We start from the raw sequence: 19,004 nt of genomic DNA on the forward strand, positions 1-19,004 counted from the left end.
GAGAAGCTGCCCAGTGAAAAGTCAACACAGTAGGACAGTGCGCTTCCTCACTTTGACACCATATGCTCACAGACGCCACAATGGATTCCCGTTTTCGCGCACTTTGCATGACTTTTGTTCTGGCATCGTTCACCCGGAGGTCAGGTGCGGTCGGACCGGTTATCAGATGCGAGCCATGTGAAGTTGGAGCGCGGCTTTTGTGCAAACCTTTACCCAAGGACTGCGCCGAGAAAGTCCGCGAACCGGGCTGCGGCTGCTGCATGACTTGCGCTCTGAGCTTCGGCCAGCCGTGCGGCGTGTACACCGGGAGATGTGGCTCCGGACTGAGTTGTCAGTATCAGCCCGGTGAGACGAAACCTCTGCAGGCTCTGCTGGAGGGACGGGGAATTTGTGCAAACGCTACTAATAAACGACTTACCGCCAGACCAACACCTCCAGTCAATGAACTGCCAGGTAATTCTTGTGCGTGTACCTTTTCCATATGCGTCCTCTGTGCGCACATTAGGCTATATAGGCCTACTCTATAGCTGTATATTAACGTTTGAAAACGTCTTAACATCGTTGTATATGCATATTAATGTGAAATAACTGTACAGGCCTTTATTTGTTACTGTGTTATTATGTTATTATTATGTGTTATTTGTCATTGAATAATTGAGTAGGTAGATCATTTCTTATGTCAATTTTGGTCCGTTCACAAGTGGTAATCAACTCTCAATCTCTCCACGAGAATAGAAATCCATCTCAAAGCCACAATCACTAATTGATTTCACTCAATGAATTCTCTTCATCCATGCAAAGAGAAGGTGGAGGGTGAGACTGGTTGAACCATAGGTAAATTAAAATGTTGAGCCTTAGTAAGAATTTGATGGTGCAAAAGAGATTGCAAAGGGAGTGCAGCTCAATATCGGTAAGGTTGACTTTCAGGTTAGAGACAGTGTAACTATTTAGTTTGTATTCTTAAAGGGAGGGGACTTCAGGGATTCAAGGGTTAGTGTAAAACTTGTTTTTTTTACAGTCGATGGAAGAAGCACATCTGGAATCAAGTGGTGGTAGTCATTTTGCATATTTCTGTTCAGTATCTTTCCAAAATTGAAAGATGTATATCATCTCAGGGAATGCTTCTGAAACTTGGATTCTTCATGACCCTCAAGTTGGCCTCCAGCTTGCTGAAAACAATCTATATGTCTCAATCAGCATTAAAAGCACTCCCTTAAATGTTAGATTGTGGTCTGTTTTGTGAATAAAAAAACATGTTGTTCTCAAACTTCAGCAGAGAATATTGAGCCTCAGGACGAGAGCAGAATTCCACCGGCTCAGGGCTTCAGACCTCATCCAGCACCCACAGACCCATGTTGGGACCCCTGAGACCTCCTCTTCACCCCTTTTTCCCCTCTGCCAAGTCAGAGGTCCTCGGATGGGAGCAGCAGAAGAGAACCCAGAGTTTTAAAATGGAGGAGCTCCCAGGACCACTTATCACAGACCAACAAAACTTCTCTCTGGAGACAAAACAGGAGCATGAGTATGTAAGTACCAAAACCAATTTGTTTCTGTCTTCAGAGCATACTGGAGGAATGTTTTTCTCCTCTTCCTCTATGTTTTGGTGTTTTTCTCCCCCTACGGGTGATGAAATGTTTTGGGTAGTGGTGCTGATGGTTGGCAGGCATCGTGTGCAGTAGAATGGCATGGCAGCGAGCGGGTACGATGGCCCCTGCGGCTGACCTGGGTCAGGCGGTTGTTTGGCCACAAGGCGTCCGCGTGCCGGGTGTACTGGGAGCCAGCGAATGATGGATTGGCCTATGTGAGTGCCTGTTGGGAAGCCCTGCTGCTATTTTGATCTCTTTGGCCAGAGAAGTGAGCACACACTAGTAATGTGCTTTGACTGGCTGTTTTGATTAGTGACTGGAGTACTTGGACTTGAGGACAAGCCTTTTGGCTCCCTCTTTGAGCTCTTTGAATTCACTTCATATCCCTCATCCTTTGTGTAAAGTGTAAGAGTTCTAAGCAGCTTTGGCAAACTGTTAAGCTGCTACAAGTCGGTCAGATGAATTAATATCTCATCCGTCACTTCTTTCATATTGCAGCCACCATTGTTTAGGCATTACGGCAGAGCAGTGTGCATTGCAGCGTGAGCCAGCTTTGTTAACGTCTTTATTTTCAAGAAACAACAACGGGGAATTGATGTCACAATCACGCTGCAAAATGGAATATTAGTGTGTGCTAATGGAATCCGCTGCACTCTTGAAGTTGGAGCTGGAGATGTTTAAGTAGTGGAGAAAATACAGTAACTGCTTATGTGTTCCTTCATCTGTAGGGTCCCTGTCGGAGAGAGATTGAGAGCATTCTCAGCAGCCTCAAGATTACAGACATTCTCAACCCCAGAGGTTTCCGCATACCAAACTGTGACAAGAAGGGCTTCTATAAGAAAAAACAGGTAAAAAAAAGTACATTCAAAGGACCATCATTTGATATTGACTGTATGCTCAACTTTAGATTCATGCATCAATTTCATGAGAAAAATTGAAAGTTTTTACCTGATAAAAAACTTTCAATTTGTTCACAACTTTGAAAGGTTGTAAAAAGGAAACCCACATTTCCTTTTTCACATGCTGCATTAATAAATATTCAATGCTGAAGTCTAGTGACTCAAACTTAAGGTCTCCTGCAGCCCAATTACAGATTTGTAGCTGTCCTCTTGTATTCATTGGTAGTCATTAGAGCCTCATCATTGCACCACCACACCAGTGAGGTAGACCCGAGCCACTGGCTCTGGAGACAGGAACCACAGGGGCCAAACCCCACTGGGGTTGACGGCTGGGACGATGGCCGTTTAACAGGAACCCTCCCAGGGAGACAGACGTCAAGGTGGCCACCGGCACCCGTTGCGCTCCCCCCATAATTGCTGGACTTTTGAGAAGCATGCACAGAAATAGAGCTGCAGCCATCCCCACGCTCACATGGTTCACCCACGATTGGGTTGTAATAAATGAGTGGTTCTGATGCATTCATATGGAGGCACTTAGGGCTCCCGCGCCACTGCATCACCGAGGCAGCTTTTCTTATAACATAGCAGTCCCTCCTGCCTAATGGAAGTGTTCTCCTTGACCTGCAATCATCTCATAACCAGCCTCACAACGCCAGGCTCATTGTCTTTGTTTATGTAGAATGGACGTAGTGTTCCGCTGCTGAGCCCTGAGGTGCTGAAGGAGTGGCAGACATTTAATGTTGGTCAGTTTAATTTGGACGTTTGCACAATTTTCAGCAAAAAACATACAGCTCTTAATAACAGTAAATGTCTTTTCAGAGGAAAAAATTACCCAGGACAGATTTAATGCTGGAAACAAACTTTGTACAGTTAACTGTGAAGACAATTTGGATTTCTGTATTAGTTTTTCCTGTCGTACAATTTGTGATACTTTTGTCTTGCAGCTACAATTTAAAAACCCTTACGATAATTGTTTTGTCCTCACAAAATGCAGTGAAGATAAGATCTCCTCATATGCAAAAGGTGATGTGATAACATTCCTACTTCGACTCAGATCAGCCTCTCAGTCAAACCCCGCTGAAGTATTGAACTAAATAAGGATGTCTTCCTTCCTGATCAGCTCTGACTCCTTTGTGGAGCAGCAGCACAGTTGCGTTAGCCCTTGAAATGAATGGCTGCATGTTTTACTAGAGTGGAGGTTGACCTTTAGTAAAATTGGCAGTAAAATAACAGCCCTTGGGTAGCTCCACAGACTCTGTAAGTCATTTGTAGTACCCATAATTTGGAGCTGTGGGGTATAATCAGCAACAGATGATTCGTACTGGCCACCAGCTTCTGAAAATAGATCTTGGTTCTCAGTTGTTCACAAACGAGACTAAGCAAATATTTTACCAGGTTTCTGTTTACCTTAAAGGTCTCTATATGTGTGTGTAACAGGAGGTAGACCATAAAAGCAGCTCAAAATACCTACGTGTGTTGGATAACCAAGGCTGCGTCGACTCAGCACAATCTGACCATTAATGCCTCTTAACTATTGCTGTTCTACTTCATTGAGTTCTACCCCCCACCCCCTATTTCTCTTCCCTCCCTTCACCTTGTACCTTCCTTCACTTTCAGTGCCGTCCATCCAAAGGCAGAAAGCGAGGCTTCTGTTGGTCTGTGGACAAATACGGGCATCCTCTGCCAGGTTTTCATGGGAAGGAGCGAGGAGACGCCCAGTACTACAACTCCGAGAGCCAATAGGAGCAGGACTAAGACGGAGGGAAGGTGTGAGTGAGAGCAAGAAGAATTGTAAACAAATGGAGACACTGAGGATATTGGGAGAGAGGTCAAAAGATGGCTCAGCCGATATATGGATGTTTGCTTTTTCTATCTGTTGCCTGTGGGACCTTTTTCTGAGGCAGAGCATAAGGAACAGAGGAAGAGTACCAGGAGGGAAAAAAGCCTCTGTGTGACAAATGCTGTACTTTTCTGCAATGGATGGATTCTTCATAAGCTTTTTGTCTATGACTCCAACCAGGACACCTTTATAGAAGAGGATACACTTTAAAGAATTTATCTCAAAAGCCTTATTCTGAATATAAAACACAAAGACATTTGTCACAAACATTGAATGAGTGCGCTATTCATTTACGCACAATTAAGTGGCATTGCACGTGTACATGCTTGTGATGTGTAATCATAATTTGTATGCTTGTGATTTGTTATAAAGACATTGTGTGTGGTCACAACAACCATATAATTTATGTATGCATGAATATGTCCTTCGGAGTAAGCATGCAGTGCCTTACTATGAATTCCATTTTTTACCAGTTGCTTCCTGCTCCTCGGGAGTTAGACTGGACTGTGCAGCTCAAACACTACAGTACGTATAAAGGTTTTTTTAATGCTGGATCTGAAGCCACAAGAAGAGAGACATTTCCTTTAGCCTGTACTGTGGTTGTTAATGTTTTGTTGTCACTTTGCATAAGCTGAATTGTTGGGATAAAGGCCACAAAACGTTATCTCTGATCTTTGTGTAGCCAGTGATCATTTTCATCACTTCTCCTCGGTTTCAGTAAATACGCCGTTTGCATGTAAAAGGCAACCCTCAGAGGTCTATTTTTACTTAATAAAGGCAGTATAAAATTATCCAGGTATTTTTCTCCTCATCATGCCTTCTCTCACTTTGAGTGTGTATAAAACAGACTTTTTTGGCAGTTGAAAAACACATTTAAACATGACCCCATGATGATGAAATAACATTTTATTGGATGCACATCCACAGAATTACTGTAGAAGAATATATACACTGATTCAACAAAACCAATAATCGAATAGCAGCATTCCTGCATCGCATACACAAACTATCTGGTCCACTGCACATGAGCTCTCAACAACAAACAAAAGCAGAAACACGAGTGAATCATAATAAATACTTCAATATATGCTAGAATAGGCTAGAAGTGCCCTCAGCAATCCTCTGCTAAACATGTGGACCAGCAGAGACTAGTAGAGGTAGACATGCAGAACAACCCATCCCAAGCCTAACGGTGGCTTGGATGAGCCCTGATATGTTTGTGCGTGGCCACCATGCACATATTTGCGGCACGTTAAGTATTTCCCCCAATACCCATTGAGGAAACGCCAATGGAGATACATTCAGACAATGTCAACACGTTGAATGAATGAGCGGCTGTGTTGTTTCGTGCCATGTACAGCTCCAGTTTTGAATAAATTAAAAAAAAAAAAAAAAAAACCTGATCCAGAAGACTCAAATGGGCTTGGCAGAGCTGTGGACCTGTGGTTTTGAGCAATGGAGTTATTTAGTCAGAAACACAAATGTATACAGTGTTGCCCTATTTACAATCAGAAAAAAAGAGCAAACATATAAAAAATCTAAAAATGACAAATGGTTTATGCTAGTAAGAATAAATAAGGTTTGATACATACATCATGTAAATAAAATGAGGACATTACCCCTCTGAAATTGGATTTTACATTTTGTGTGAATGAGTGTGTTTTTATGAAAGGAAGTCAGTTCATCAGGTGGTTGCAAGTAGATCTACACAGAACATATTTGCTTGTGTCTATATATTTGCGTTTGTTAGTGATAACAGAGTCCATCCTTCAGTGAGTGACTTCTTGATGACACTCTGAGTCACCGAGCAGGTCACTTGATCCTGGGAGCTTCTCCCCATTCCAGGAAGAGACACACCAGCAGCGGGTGGGAGGTCCAACCAGAGATGACTCACACTGAAAAAGAAAAAGAGATAGGAAGCCACATGAATAGATCACCCAGTTAGCTTTTAGGATGAGTCTCTTTTCACAGGTGGAGTGAATTTTGTTTTTGTAAAATCCTGAAGTTCTCACCTGCTTTGCCTTGTAGAAGCCATGCCGATCACAGTTGGGGAGGTAGAAAGTTGTGAACTTCTCTCCTAGTGTCTGCCGAGAGCTGGATATCGTGTCCATCGCTGCATGCAGCTCAATGTGACAGGGACCCTGTGCATAAAAGAAACAGTGAGAACTACGCCCACATGTAAACAAATACACTATATATTCTTTGCAAAATTTACATTGATCCCAATTATCTCTCTGGAAATCTACTGCTCCACAAAAACAAGTACTCCCTCTACTGGAAGTAAGGTAAATTACTTTAAATCATCTAGGTCAGGTAGATGTTTTATTCCTCACCTCTTGCCCCAGGTTGTCACGGATGACATTGACTTTGATGCTCTCTTGGCCCTCAGCAGTGTCTTGGTGGTCCAAGGGAAGGTTGAGACCCAACAGGTAGTGAAGGGAGCCATGGTCAGGGACTCCACCAGCTCCATCTGTTCAGGTTTTAGAAAATCATTTTGACTTTAATAATTCTGTTACTTGATAAGAAATAAAAAAAGGTTTTTAATGTTTCTGTTGCTTTGGATCTTAAGATCTTGAAAGTAGCTAATATTAACACATATGAAAAATAGAAACTCTGAGACTACCTTGGCCCAGGTCTTCAGTGCAGACTCCGTGTCCTCTGGTCAGAGCGTGGAGCGGCATGGCCTCACCGGGCCTGGGAGTGCAGCGGAGACCCACACCACAGTGGGCTGTGTGAACTCCACAGGACGATCCTTTCTCCAGCGCACAGGCCATGCAGCAGCCGCATCCGGGCTCCCTCAGCACCTGCTTGCAGTCTGCTGGGATGGCAGGACAGTCATCCAGTTTCTCCTGTGTACAGGCAGCACAGCGGATTGGCTCGGGTCCCACCACTGGGGACGACCTCACCACAGCCAAGACAGCCAGAGCCACTACTGCCACGAAAGTCAGCTTCTCATTTAATTCAGGCATCTCCAGTCTTCAGATAAATATGCTCTTCTTTTTTGGACTTGCCTCTTCAAACTTCTCAGTATGACTGTATGTTTCTTGTACTAATTCCTCCAAACCAACAGTATTTATATGGACATATGGCCTCCAGAGTCATTAATGATTAACACGCTTGACACAGAAATAAAATATTTTTGACAGTTGCTTTAAACGGTGGATGACCCTGCTTGACGTGCGCAGATCCAGGTTCACAAGGTCTATAGTCAATATTGACTTTGGAACAAAGTGATGGACTTAAAAAAACAACCCTGTTTTTGATCAACCAAACTACTGATCTGGGTTTTATCTTTGATATCATGAAAAAATGAATACTGTTTATAGAAATGAATCAAAAAAGAATTAATATCCACAATAAGGAATACTAGACAATCCAAGGAGTTATAAACTGAGATGAGGGCGATTATAAAAACTCTTGTCGATACTATTTTTTTTATAAAGTAATGGTGAAATTGTGCTTTGACACTGTTTTCACACTAAAACCCCATATGTCCCTTCAGTCACTTTGGTGAAGGTTCCTCTTATCAGGACCAGGCAGACAAATAAACAAGATCATTCCCCTTTAGCATTGCTCAACCCTAACATTATGGATTGTTCTGCTGGACATACACAACGTGTATTTTAGATGCTCGATATCTCTATTTACTCTGTGTGATATACGCACCAACACCACTCATGCTGTGTATGACGTCAAGCTTTTCATAGTTTATTTTTTGTAAACAGAGAACTGACAAGTAACACATGCATGATAATAATGCTTCAACCTTTAGGATTGTTTACCTGTATTATTTTTTTTATTAGACCATTACAGCACAAGTTCCCATAAACTCCAGCATGTTTATGTAGATAAGATGATGGAGATTAATATTTAGCTGCAATCCTTCATGCCGTCAGTTAGGGTTCTGGATGTTAGTGGTGGTGAGAAGGTGGGGTTTCAGCGCAATGAAAAACAAAATAATGAGCATATGGGCTTATGTGTGTAAACATGTAATGGTCATTTGAAGTTGAAATTGATTTTGGATTTAAATCATGTTTAGGTAAAGTACAGAAAGTTAATTAAACTCACTGATTTTGGAATATCTTATGCATATTTTGTACAATTTTACTACTATTTTATGCTACTTTATACTTTTACTACATGTGAGAAGTAAATATACTTTTTACTCCACTACATTTGACAGTTACAAGTCACTTTGCAGAATAACATACACACAAAATCAATAATGAGCTCATTTTGCTTTTACTATACTGTACTTTGTTTTACAGTAAATTCTCACAAAGTATTTCTAATGGAAGACATGGCAAAAATTCAAATGAAAAAAAGTCTCAAAAACAAACATTTAATACTATACAAAAATGTATTGACACTAATACAATATAATTATACAGTCAACACTTATTAGTATGCGTTATTATTGTACCTTAGCTACCTTGTTTATTTACTGATGATGACAAAAGAAACTAACTTGCACACAGACTTTACTTTGTGGCAGTGCCAGCCCTTAACATGGTTTTCCAGCCATGATGAATGTGAGGTACATGTGACCTACATGTTTCACGTTCACCTTGTGAGGCCAGTGAACAGCGTTACTCAACCACCAGTTGGTGAGTTGTTGCCTCTTCAATGTTGACCATCAGGTCCACCAGCCAATCAGGAAATGGCTCCTCCTTGGAAATATTGTTGAGGACATTGGTGAAAAAACTGCATTATCTGTATTTTTAATGGTTACAAATATTCGCTTAAAATTAAACACTTACAACCAAAGATGCACCCTTTTTCCTTTTCCTGCTCATCTTCTTCTGCACCGACAGTTTAGTTGGTGTGTGTTTTCGACATGCATTCTTGGAGACCATGAACAATAGAGCATCTATTTTCCATTTGACTTGTCAGATATTTAATTTGAATGCAAATTGCACCACAAACACTCACCTTTATTCTCCGCTCGTTACTAATGGACCTCTTCTCATTTCCTAACTTTGTCTGCCAAGGTGGGGTAGCTTTATCTCTTAAATCCACTCCGTATGTGCTCCAATCTGAATCGGAGAAATTCTCCATTTCCTCCTGGTGATTGTTGGTTGATTGGATTTGAAGAAAACTATCTTGGCTGAGGGAACGAGGCAGTTGCTTAGGTCTCAGAACCCTAAACAGAGCATCATTATCTTCATCTTCTTTGCTCTTGTCTTCTGTCGTTACCTCCTTTGTCTCCACACCTACTTGAATTTGAAAATCCTCCTCCTCCTCCTCTCCTCCTGTTTCGCTTCCTTCTAATTTATCTTTCTGCTCGGACTCTTCCTGTATGGTCTCCAGACATGGCCTCTAGTCACCATTTTAAAACAGAGGGAAATTAACATAGGCTAAAATGTCCATTTAATTATACATTTTAGGATTTTATTTTATTTTTTATTTTTTTTACTTATTTTACATTTGATTATAAAAAAAGTGTACTAAAACTTACATTTTGCTGCTGAATGTCCATGCTGCTGTATGGCTGAGCTTTGCTGATGTGTCAGGATGCTGCAGTTTGAGGTTGTCATTAGTTGATTATTGAAATCAGGTGTGGAAGCTTGATTACGGACAGATGGCAAATGGAGGTGGATGTCCTTTTTAGCACATGAAGTGAAAAATAAAGCAATTTAAGAAGAATAAATATCTATCTATTCAACAGTAGTGAATAACACGTTATTTCAAAAAACAATGTTACACACAAAGTTCAGTTTATTCGTCATAAGGAGTCACACTCCAGTGAAAAGTTGTATAATGTGTTCTGTTTCTGTAGAGGGAGATTTCTTGACCCATTCTAGAGAAGTCCAGGATATTTATACCTTTGCTGCTTGATTGATTCTTAATCATTTTCCAAAAGTTTCCTAAAACAAATCCTGGAGATAACTATAATCTGGTACTTATTATAGAAGAATTTAATTTGTGTTCATTTGGTACACTTCCAATACTGGTAAATTAATGTCAACTGGAAAATGCATTTCCTGCAGAAAATGCTTGCTAGTGAAAGCTGACAAGCTAAATTACTTAAGCTACATTAGAATGCTAGCATAATTGCGTAAGAAGAAGGTGAATTATTGAGAGTAGTTGGTGTTAGTGGTTTTAGTTAGTACGAATTTTGTTGAAATGTTGAATAATGGCAATAATGTATTAAATAATAGTGGACAATTTTAAGTTTTTTTTTAAAGGAAAAGTCACAGTATAGCATGTCAGAAAGTCGTAGTATAGGTATGTCAAAAAAGTGATAAAAAAAGCATAGTCATGAAAAAGACATAGTATGTCGAAAAAAGTCATTGTATAGTATGTCGAAAAAAGTTATAGTATAGTAAGTTGAAAAAAGTTATAAAAAAGTCATAGTATACTATGTCAAAAAGAGTCATGAAAAAGTCATAGTATAGTATGTCGAAAAAAGCCATGGTATAGAATGTCGAAAAAGTCATAGTATAGTATGTTGAAAAAAGTCATATAGTAGTATGTCGAAGAAATTCATAAAAAAGTCATAGTATAGAATGTCGAAAAAAGTCATAGTGATGTATGTCGCAAAAAGTGATAGTATAGCAAGTCAAAAAAGGAATAAAAAAGTCTTAGTATAGAATGTCAAAAAAAGTCATAGTACAGTATGTTGAAAAAAGTCATATTGTAGTATGTCGAAGAAATAAAAAAAGTCATAGTATAGTATGTTGAAGAAAGTCATAGTATAGTATGTCGCAAAAAGTCATAGTATAGCATGTCGAAAAGTCATAAAAACTCAGTGTACGTACCATGTCGAAAAAAGTCTATAGTATGTCAAAAAGTCATAGTATAGGATGTCGAAAGAAATCATGAAAAAGTCATAGTATAGTATGTCAAAAAAAGACTTATTATAGTATGTCGAAAAAAGTCATAAAAAGTCATAGTATAGTATTTCAAAAAGTCATAAAAAGGCCATAGTATAGTATGTCGAAAAGTACGGTGGCCCTGAAGTGCAAATCACGACAGCAAATACGAAAACACTTCAACAAATCATAAAACAAAACAGCAAATAGGAAAACACGACAGCAAATAGGAAAACACGACAGCAAATATGAAAACACGACAGCAAATATGAAAACACGACAGCAAATATGAAAACACGACAGCAAATAGGAAAACACTTCAACAAATCATAAAACAAAACAGCAAATATGAAAACACGACAGCAAATATGAAAACACGACAGCAAATAGGAAAACACTTCAACAAATCAAACAAAACAGCAAATATGAAAACACGACAGCAAATAGGAAAACACTTCAACAAATCATGAAACACAATGGCATTAACTTCTACTGGAAAAGGTAGGGCCTATCTAGCAGAGGACGGACCCTCCTGATTGGACAGACGCTGTCTTTCGTGCTCCCAAATCACCCACAATCCTACGCACGCGGCTTTGCCGGCTCGTTAAAAAAAAACAACAATGGCGGACATAAGCGGTAGTTGGACCGGCATCACTGATGGTACAATTATCATTTAAATGTACGTATATTTAGTGTTTGCTGTACATTTGTTATCACCGTTAATATGTTATATCAATGTAAAGCTTAACGCTTTAATGCAGGTACAAATTGCTATTATAATTAGGTAGATACACCCCGAGCTAACGTTAAGCTAACTGAATCTATCATTTAACATTAGGCTGTTAGCTAGCTAGGTTGCTGTCAGAAGCCAGCTCAACTGATTTTGAATCCTCAATATGTCCTGAGTAAGGGAAAAAAAGCCCAGAAGAATCCCATTAGGGGAAAGTTTAGAAAAAGACATAAATATATCCCATTCATACACCTATTAATTCCATAATAGGAATAGCCAGGTGAAAATGTCTTGTTGAATCTTGTTGACATATAACAGTACAAAACTTGTGTTAAGGTCTGAATGGAACCCATTTAGGCTACCCATGAGCATCAATACATAGAGGCAGGAAGAAGTACTTTAAACAGCCTTTATTAATTATTATTGCAGAGATGGGGAACAGGACCTACCTTTTGTCTTCTGCATTCTCCTTACCCTTGTCTCCTGTTCTTCCCTCAGACTCATCCCCCAGAAACAGTCCCAAAGACCCAGCCCCAAACCCCATCTCTGCAATAATAATTAATAAAGACTGGTATAAAGTACTTCTTCCTGCTCAGTCCAACGTTGTACTACTCCAGCTCTTCTTATTCATAAAGTTACATTTGTATTTCGAACAAACTGCAAACTTTTCAGCAAATTTCAACACAACTCTATTTACCGCCTTGCATCATGGGAATTGACCAGCCAATGAACCAATTGCACCTGACTGCAGTACGCAGATCGGGGTTGGGCTAAATGTGGGCGGAGCTAAACGTTTGACTTTTGAAAAGTACTTTCCATTTCAATTTGAGAAGGCTTCACAATTCACAAGCCTTTGACATGTACTCCCTCCGCCGGTGGCACTAGTGCTTTCTTGTTTGCCACAACACGTGTTATATTTTATTTTAGCAGTGTATAATTAATTTATTGTGTCCATGCTTTAACTTTGCCGTGAAAGAAGACAGGTTATTTTAAAATCGAAAGGCAACTTTTTTGTTGCAACACACACAACCACTTTTTTTTCAACTGATAACTTAACTTACATACCCAAGTTCAATCAACACATACATATCTGACAAAAAATTAAAATAGTCGATCCAATGAATAAATGCAAGTTTAACTTTCAAAAACTCATAAAGTTGAGTTCAAAATCCACAACTTGTATAAGCTCGTTCAGTTAAAAATAAGAAATAACTGGACATAACTAAATGGGTCTGTAATGTTTTACAGTGTACCTGTTTTAATAACTCGTTAGGTTAACAAGCTCTAAAAAGACATTAACAAAACGTCTTTATTATAACATTTATTCAAACATTACTATATACTGTACACAAGTATATTCAACATGAAGGGCGATCAGACACAGCTGCCGATGATGGTGTTGCTTCAAGACTGCACACAGAAGGAGAAAGGTTTACATTAGTCTAGTAGTTATCCAACCTGTCCTGGTAACATTAGAATTGTATCACAAGTATATTTAAGCATACTGTAACATGAAGGTACTTCATGTAACTGTGTAGTGGTGTAGTTTTTTCATCATGGTCTTAACCGACAACTGTTGACCATTTAATACACTTAACACCTACCTTTACTGTGTTAGTGGGTGTTTATCAATGGTGTTATTATGACTTTTCATATGTTGGTTGTAGCCTTGTAGCTTGTGTGTTTACAGTACTATTTACCCTTCCTCACTTGCAGTTTACTGCATAGCATACTGCCTGTGGTAGCTCATTAGCTGGTAGCGTTTACCTTGTAGTTGCTGATCATATTTTGCTCTGCATTTGTCTGAAAGCTAGAAGCTACTGGACAATGAGCTAATGTTACATACATGCAGTAAACTACAAGCTAATGTAAACGGTTAGCTACGGTAAGCTTAATGTAATTAAAATCAATCTAATTAATTACATACTCTGTGATTAATTAATCGAAATGAATTGCATACATAATTAACGGTGCATGAACCGATACTTTTTAAGAAAGTAAAAAAAGAAAAGAAAAAAAAAGGGTACTAAACAACAGTTGGTGACATCAAAGAACAGCTTGTTTATTGCTGAGGCCATATGGTCAAAATGAAATGATTTAATAATAATGTATAACAATAACAATAACTTATTTCACTAGTAAATTGCTGTTGAACGACAAAAACAACAACCAGATAGGAAAAGGACATTTACAATAACTTCAAATGCACCACGACGCTGTAGTTTACCAGTTTCATTGAACGCACCGTCTATGTTGTTTCTCCGACAGCAGCTGCAGATTGTTACATACCGGTGTTGAATCCTCTACAGTAAAACACAGTCAAACTTTACACCGTTTAGCGTTAGCTGTCAGCATTTTAACGTGTTTAATCCAGCTACTAGCTAGCGGTAGGCTAACGTTAGCTGCTGTGGAGTATTGTGTTAACTAGCGTCACATGCAGCGGGGTTTGTGTTTCCTGTAACGTCTGTTTCAGAGCATCAGAGAGAAGCGCAGACATATCAGTGGCACCAGATTTTCGTCTGTATGCAAACGTCAATATGGAATGGATTAATCTGCGTTAATTTTTTTAACGTGTTATTTTTTCTCAGATTAATTAATCGAAATTAACGCATTATTTTGACAGCCCTAGTTATGACTACTACAAACATGAACTCCCACAAGTTTTTAATTTATTGACATGGGATAAATAAGAGAAAACGACTTTTGCTTACATTAAAGCCTATCAGTGTCGGTAACGTTACCTACCTTTGCACGTTGCGGGCAAAGTTCCCGACAGAATATTCTCCTCCTGCAAGCAGACTGACGCTGATTCACCTTCTCCATCGCAACAAAAAAAATGAACTGCACAGTTCACAGTTCCACATCCATTTTGTCCAGTGTTTTGAAATGAGAAACGGCTAGTCCGTCTGTTTTTTCCGTTCTCTTAATACATCCATGGTTTTTTCACCTGTCCTTCCTGTTAAAAGACAGACAGTTCGTCTGTCCAATCAGGACGGTCCATCATCTGCTAGATAGGCCCTACCTTTTCCGGTAGAAGTTAATGCCGTTGTGCTTTGTGATTTGTTGAAGTGTTTTCATATTTGCTGTTGTGTTTTCCTATTTGCTGTCCTGTTTTCTTTGCTGTAGTGTTTTCCTATTTGCTGTCGTGTTTTCCTATTTGCTGTTGTGTTTTCATATTTGCTGTTGTGTTTTCCTATTTGCTGTCGTGATTTGCACTTCAGGGCCACCGTATTGTTCTCCTTCCTGCCTGTGTGATTAATAAAACCATTGTATTTTACTCACTTAAGTCGTGCATTTGTCGGTCCATTTCCTGGTGTACGTGATAATAGTATGTCAAAATAAGTCTTATTATAGTATGTCAAAAAAAGTCATAAAAAGTCATTTAGTATGTCGAAAAAAGTCATAAAAAAGTCATAGTATTAATATGTCGAAAAAAAAAGGCATGGTATACAATGTCGAAAAAGTCATAAAAAGTAATTGTATAGTATGTCGAAAAAAGTCATAAAAAGTCATAGTGTACGATGTCGAAAAAGTCATAAAAAAGTCATAGTATAGTATGTTGAAAAAAGTCACAGTATAGTATGTCGAAAAAAGTCATAAAAAGTCATAGAATAGTATGTCGAAAAAAGTCATAGTATGTTAGAAAGTCTTTACGAGCTAGGTTTAAACCCATGACCATTGGGTCTTCAAGAAGCATTGTATCACACTGGGCCATGTGATTCAACCCGATTGTTTTTTAGCATTTTTGTCTTCTTTATTTTGGGTTTTAGACCTTCAAATTCAATGCTCTTCACAGGATTTGAACCCCAAACCTTCAACCTTCATGCAGCTCACCATAAGACAGGACCTCACCCATGCAATGCTGGGATTGAGCTCAAGTGTGTGTGTGTGTGTGTGTGTGTGTGTGTGTGTGTGTGTGCGCGTGCGTGCGTGCGTGCGTGCGTGTGTGTGTGAGAAAGTGCACATGCATGTGTTATGTGTCTGCCTGTGTCTCATAGACCGGCTGGTGTAAAACCAAATAAAAATTCCAGGGGTGTGACTGAGCTTTCACTCTGCAGTGAGTGATTCATATCTATTCTAGATAATAGTGTTTATGTATGTACGTATGTAGGCTATGTATGTATAATATACTGTATCATAACGTATTGTGATTTAAAAAACAACAACTAATCTTTCCACAGACAATGCAACTATATATATATATATATATATATATATATATATATATATATATATATAACTTTTAGTGCACTTTGGTTTCAAAGTCCAACAGATGGCAACTATAAATTCATGGGCAGTGTACACATAGTGTGGACTGTGCACACACACACACACACATGCACACGCGCACACGCACACACACACACACACACACACACACACACACACACACACACACACACACACACACACACTGCAGAATGGCCTCTGATGTTGTAGATGTGTTTCTCAGTTGATAACCTAGGCCATGGCCCTAATATTCTGGGTAATGTGGATTGTAATGACCTGAGGAAGAGTTTACGTTCTACAGTTACCAATATATTCTTCCAAATATTGGGCATTTGTTTATATTGAATTTTCTACTAATATATACAGTAGATTAAAATGAACCATTCATCATCAGTATCTATAATTTCATGGCAATCTTTTTATTTTTATTTTTTTGCCAAATTCCTTTTTATGTAGTTAATGTGGAGAACTTGGTTTTATCTACCAGTGGTCCTGTAAAACAGCACTGAAGACATGTCTCTTTTTCAATAGTGTTGAAGCAGTGGAAAGTCTGAGGAACCATCTGTATGTTAACAAGCTGCTGGGGAAACTCAGATCATAGCGTTAATAAGCATGACAATGTCAATTGTCTATGTAATTTAATAAACCAGCTGTCAGGGTTGTTTTTTTCTCACTGTTTAGTGTTAGTTTTAGATAGTTATGATATCAGTACCAGTGTCTGGAAATGATATCATATGTGTGATTTCAGGTCTGACAGTAACTGTGAATCACTACACATAATACGTTGACGTTACGTACAAGTTGTTGTCCTTGCATTGTTTTTGATATATGATATCAGACACTTTGGTGTGAGTCATTTTAGTTTTATATTCCAAATGTCAGTTTGGTGTGGGTAAAACATGCATACGTGAAAAATGTACCTTTGCAACAAATATCCTCATCACAACCGGGAAATACAGCAGTGAGTGACCCACACTGGTTTTCAGTGCAGAAAGCAAACATTAGGTTAAATATTTACTCTCAAGCTGAAGATACAGTCAGCAAAGATTTTATTTTCTCCGCAAAGGGCCCTGTGCTCATCTAAATGAACAATGCAGACAGAAAGGAGATTAAAGAGAGAGATTAAAGATAAAAGAGGATAAACCAGAGGGCGGCTCCAGTGCATGACAGACAGGTATTTGAAAAAAAACTTGAAAAGATTAACCATCCCTGCACTATTTGCCACACCTCACTTTGACTGCCTTGACATTTAAAACAAACATTCATATCTTGCACAAAAATATATATATATATATATATATATATATATATTATTTATTTATAAGAAGAAAAGAAAACTTTAAGTGAGTTCTGTGTCTCAGTTTTAATAAGGCCAAACCCTTTCTGTTGGAGAACTTATAATTAATGCATGCTTCCAACTATTCTTCACTATCTCATTAAACAGTACAGCAAGGTTCAGTGCCCTACTGTTCAGTCCGTCTCTCTTGGCACGAAAGCTGTTATTAGACTGAAATTTGGAAAAGTGTACATGCTCAGTCTTGCAGTGTCTTTTGTTTGGAGGACATGTATACAGAGTGGAAAAAAGCAAACCACCTGAACCTAGTAGGGAGAAAAAAAATGTAGGGTGTGTCTTTAGTTGAGTGTGTTTCATGTTTGTAACAGGTCTTTCAAGAGACATAGGTCACACACGTCAGGTCAGGTTTTTCAAATATGCATTTAAAAAGTAAAACAAAAAAGGATAGTAATGCTAAGGTGTTGGTTTCCATGACCCATGCCTCCATCTCCCCCCCATCTCTCTCTGTTCTCACACGTCTATGTGATGTAGTGTTGTAGTTGTGCGGATTCAATGGCTATAGCTCAAGGATAAAACACCAGAGGGCACAATATGTCCGTCAGCCTAGTCGACTATTCTTTTCTGCATCGGTCATAAAGGCTGTAAGAGTTTATTATGACCTACGACCAAAGCACTTCAGGCATTGTTAAATGTTTAAGTTTCAGACTTTTCATTTCCCACACTTTTTTTTTAAACACTGCCTGACACTAGGCAGTGTAAGGTATGTGTCACCCTACACACTCGTCTTTTTCACTCCCTTTCACTTTTCAAAACGCCTATATGTCATGTGCTGTGTGTTTAGAGGAATGGAGAGATAAGAGAGACGTAAGGACAATGTGAGAAAAAAAAATGGAAAAAATCTACTTGGTGGACTTGGCTCAGCTATAAGCAGCTATGCAAAACACTGAACTCTCAAATGGACTCCTTTTGACCTCAAGAATGTTGAACCCAGGATGACAAATTCTTTGCTCAACCACTATCTCTACTCACTCTTCTGGGGATTAAATGTGTTGGCTGCTGTATTTTTTAATTATTGTCAGCTGTGTGTATAGCGTTATTACTTGCCAGACTTTAAATGAGCAAACATTCCTGAGCTATAACAGAGAAGAATAAGAGCAAGCTAATTTATTGGGAACATAAATTTAAGAAGAAATCCCATTATGAGTTTAGAATAATTCTTCAGAGGGTGTATACATGAGGTTCAGTGAGCCTCAATGAAAGGACAGAGGAGTACATAGCAAAAATATTATTAGAATGTATTTCTATTTTATTTTATTTTTATTTCAGGAAAAAATGCACAGTGATCAATATCACTGTGAATGTGTTAGTATCGGCCAAAAGCTGATTTTCAACTGCTGTCCCTTTGCCAGATGCATGGTAAATGGTCCATTAAAACAAAAAATAATGTAAATCATAACAGGAAAAGGCAGAATTGTCCAGCTTTTTGCAGTCATATCAGATGTTATTCCAACAACTTTATGAAAAAGATCAATGTAGGCCTATTCCAATTAGACTTCACAATATAGTCTATGAGGTGCACCTACTGTAACAATACAGGCATAACTCAAATT

General features: G+C 38.8%; 1 protein-coding gene and 1 pseudogene across 2 annotated transcripts; one reads left to right on the forward strand and one right to left on the reverse strand.

Moving 5' to 3' along the window:
* On the forward strand, nucleotides 1-5,099 carry LOC144526431 (insulin-like growth factor-binding protein 3; annotated as a pseudogene). The gene is made up of 4 exons (XR_013502755.1): nucleotides 1-453; nucleotides 1,274-1,526; nucleotides 2,315-2,434; nucleotides 4,103-5,099. The product of XR_013502755.1 is annotated as an insulin-like growth factor-binding protein 3 (transcript).
* Nucleotides 5,100-6,094: 995 nt separating this feature from the next.
* LOC144526428 (insulin-like growth factor-binding protein 1) lies at nucleotides 6,095-7,294 on the reverse strand. Its single transcript, XM_078263907.1, has 4 exons — nucleotides 6,949-7,294; nucleotides 6,659-6,795; nucleotides 6,338-6,466; nucleotides 6,095-6,220 (listed from the first exon to the last, which is right to left on the reverse strand). Exons 1-4 carry the CDS (start codon nucleotides 7,292-7,294, stop codon nucleotides 6,095-6,097), a joined length of 738 nt encoding a protein of 245 aa, XP_078120033.1.
* Between the last annotated feature and the right edge of the window lie 11,710 nt (nucleotides 7,295-19,004).

Source organism: Sander vitreus, chromosome 12 (genome assembly GCF_031162955.1).
Source record: "Sander vitreus isolate 19-12246 chromosome 12, sanVit1, whole genome shotgun sequence".
NCBI classification, from domain to species: Eukaryota; Metazoa; Chordata; class Actinopteri; order Perciformes; family Percidae; genus Sander; species Sander vitreus.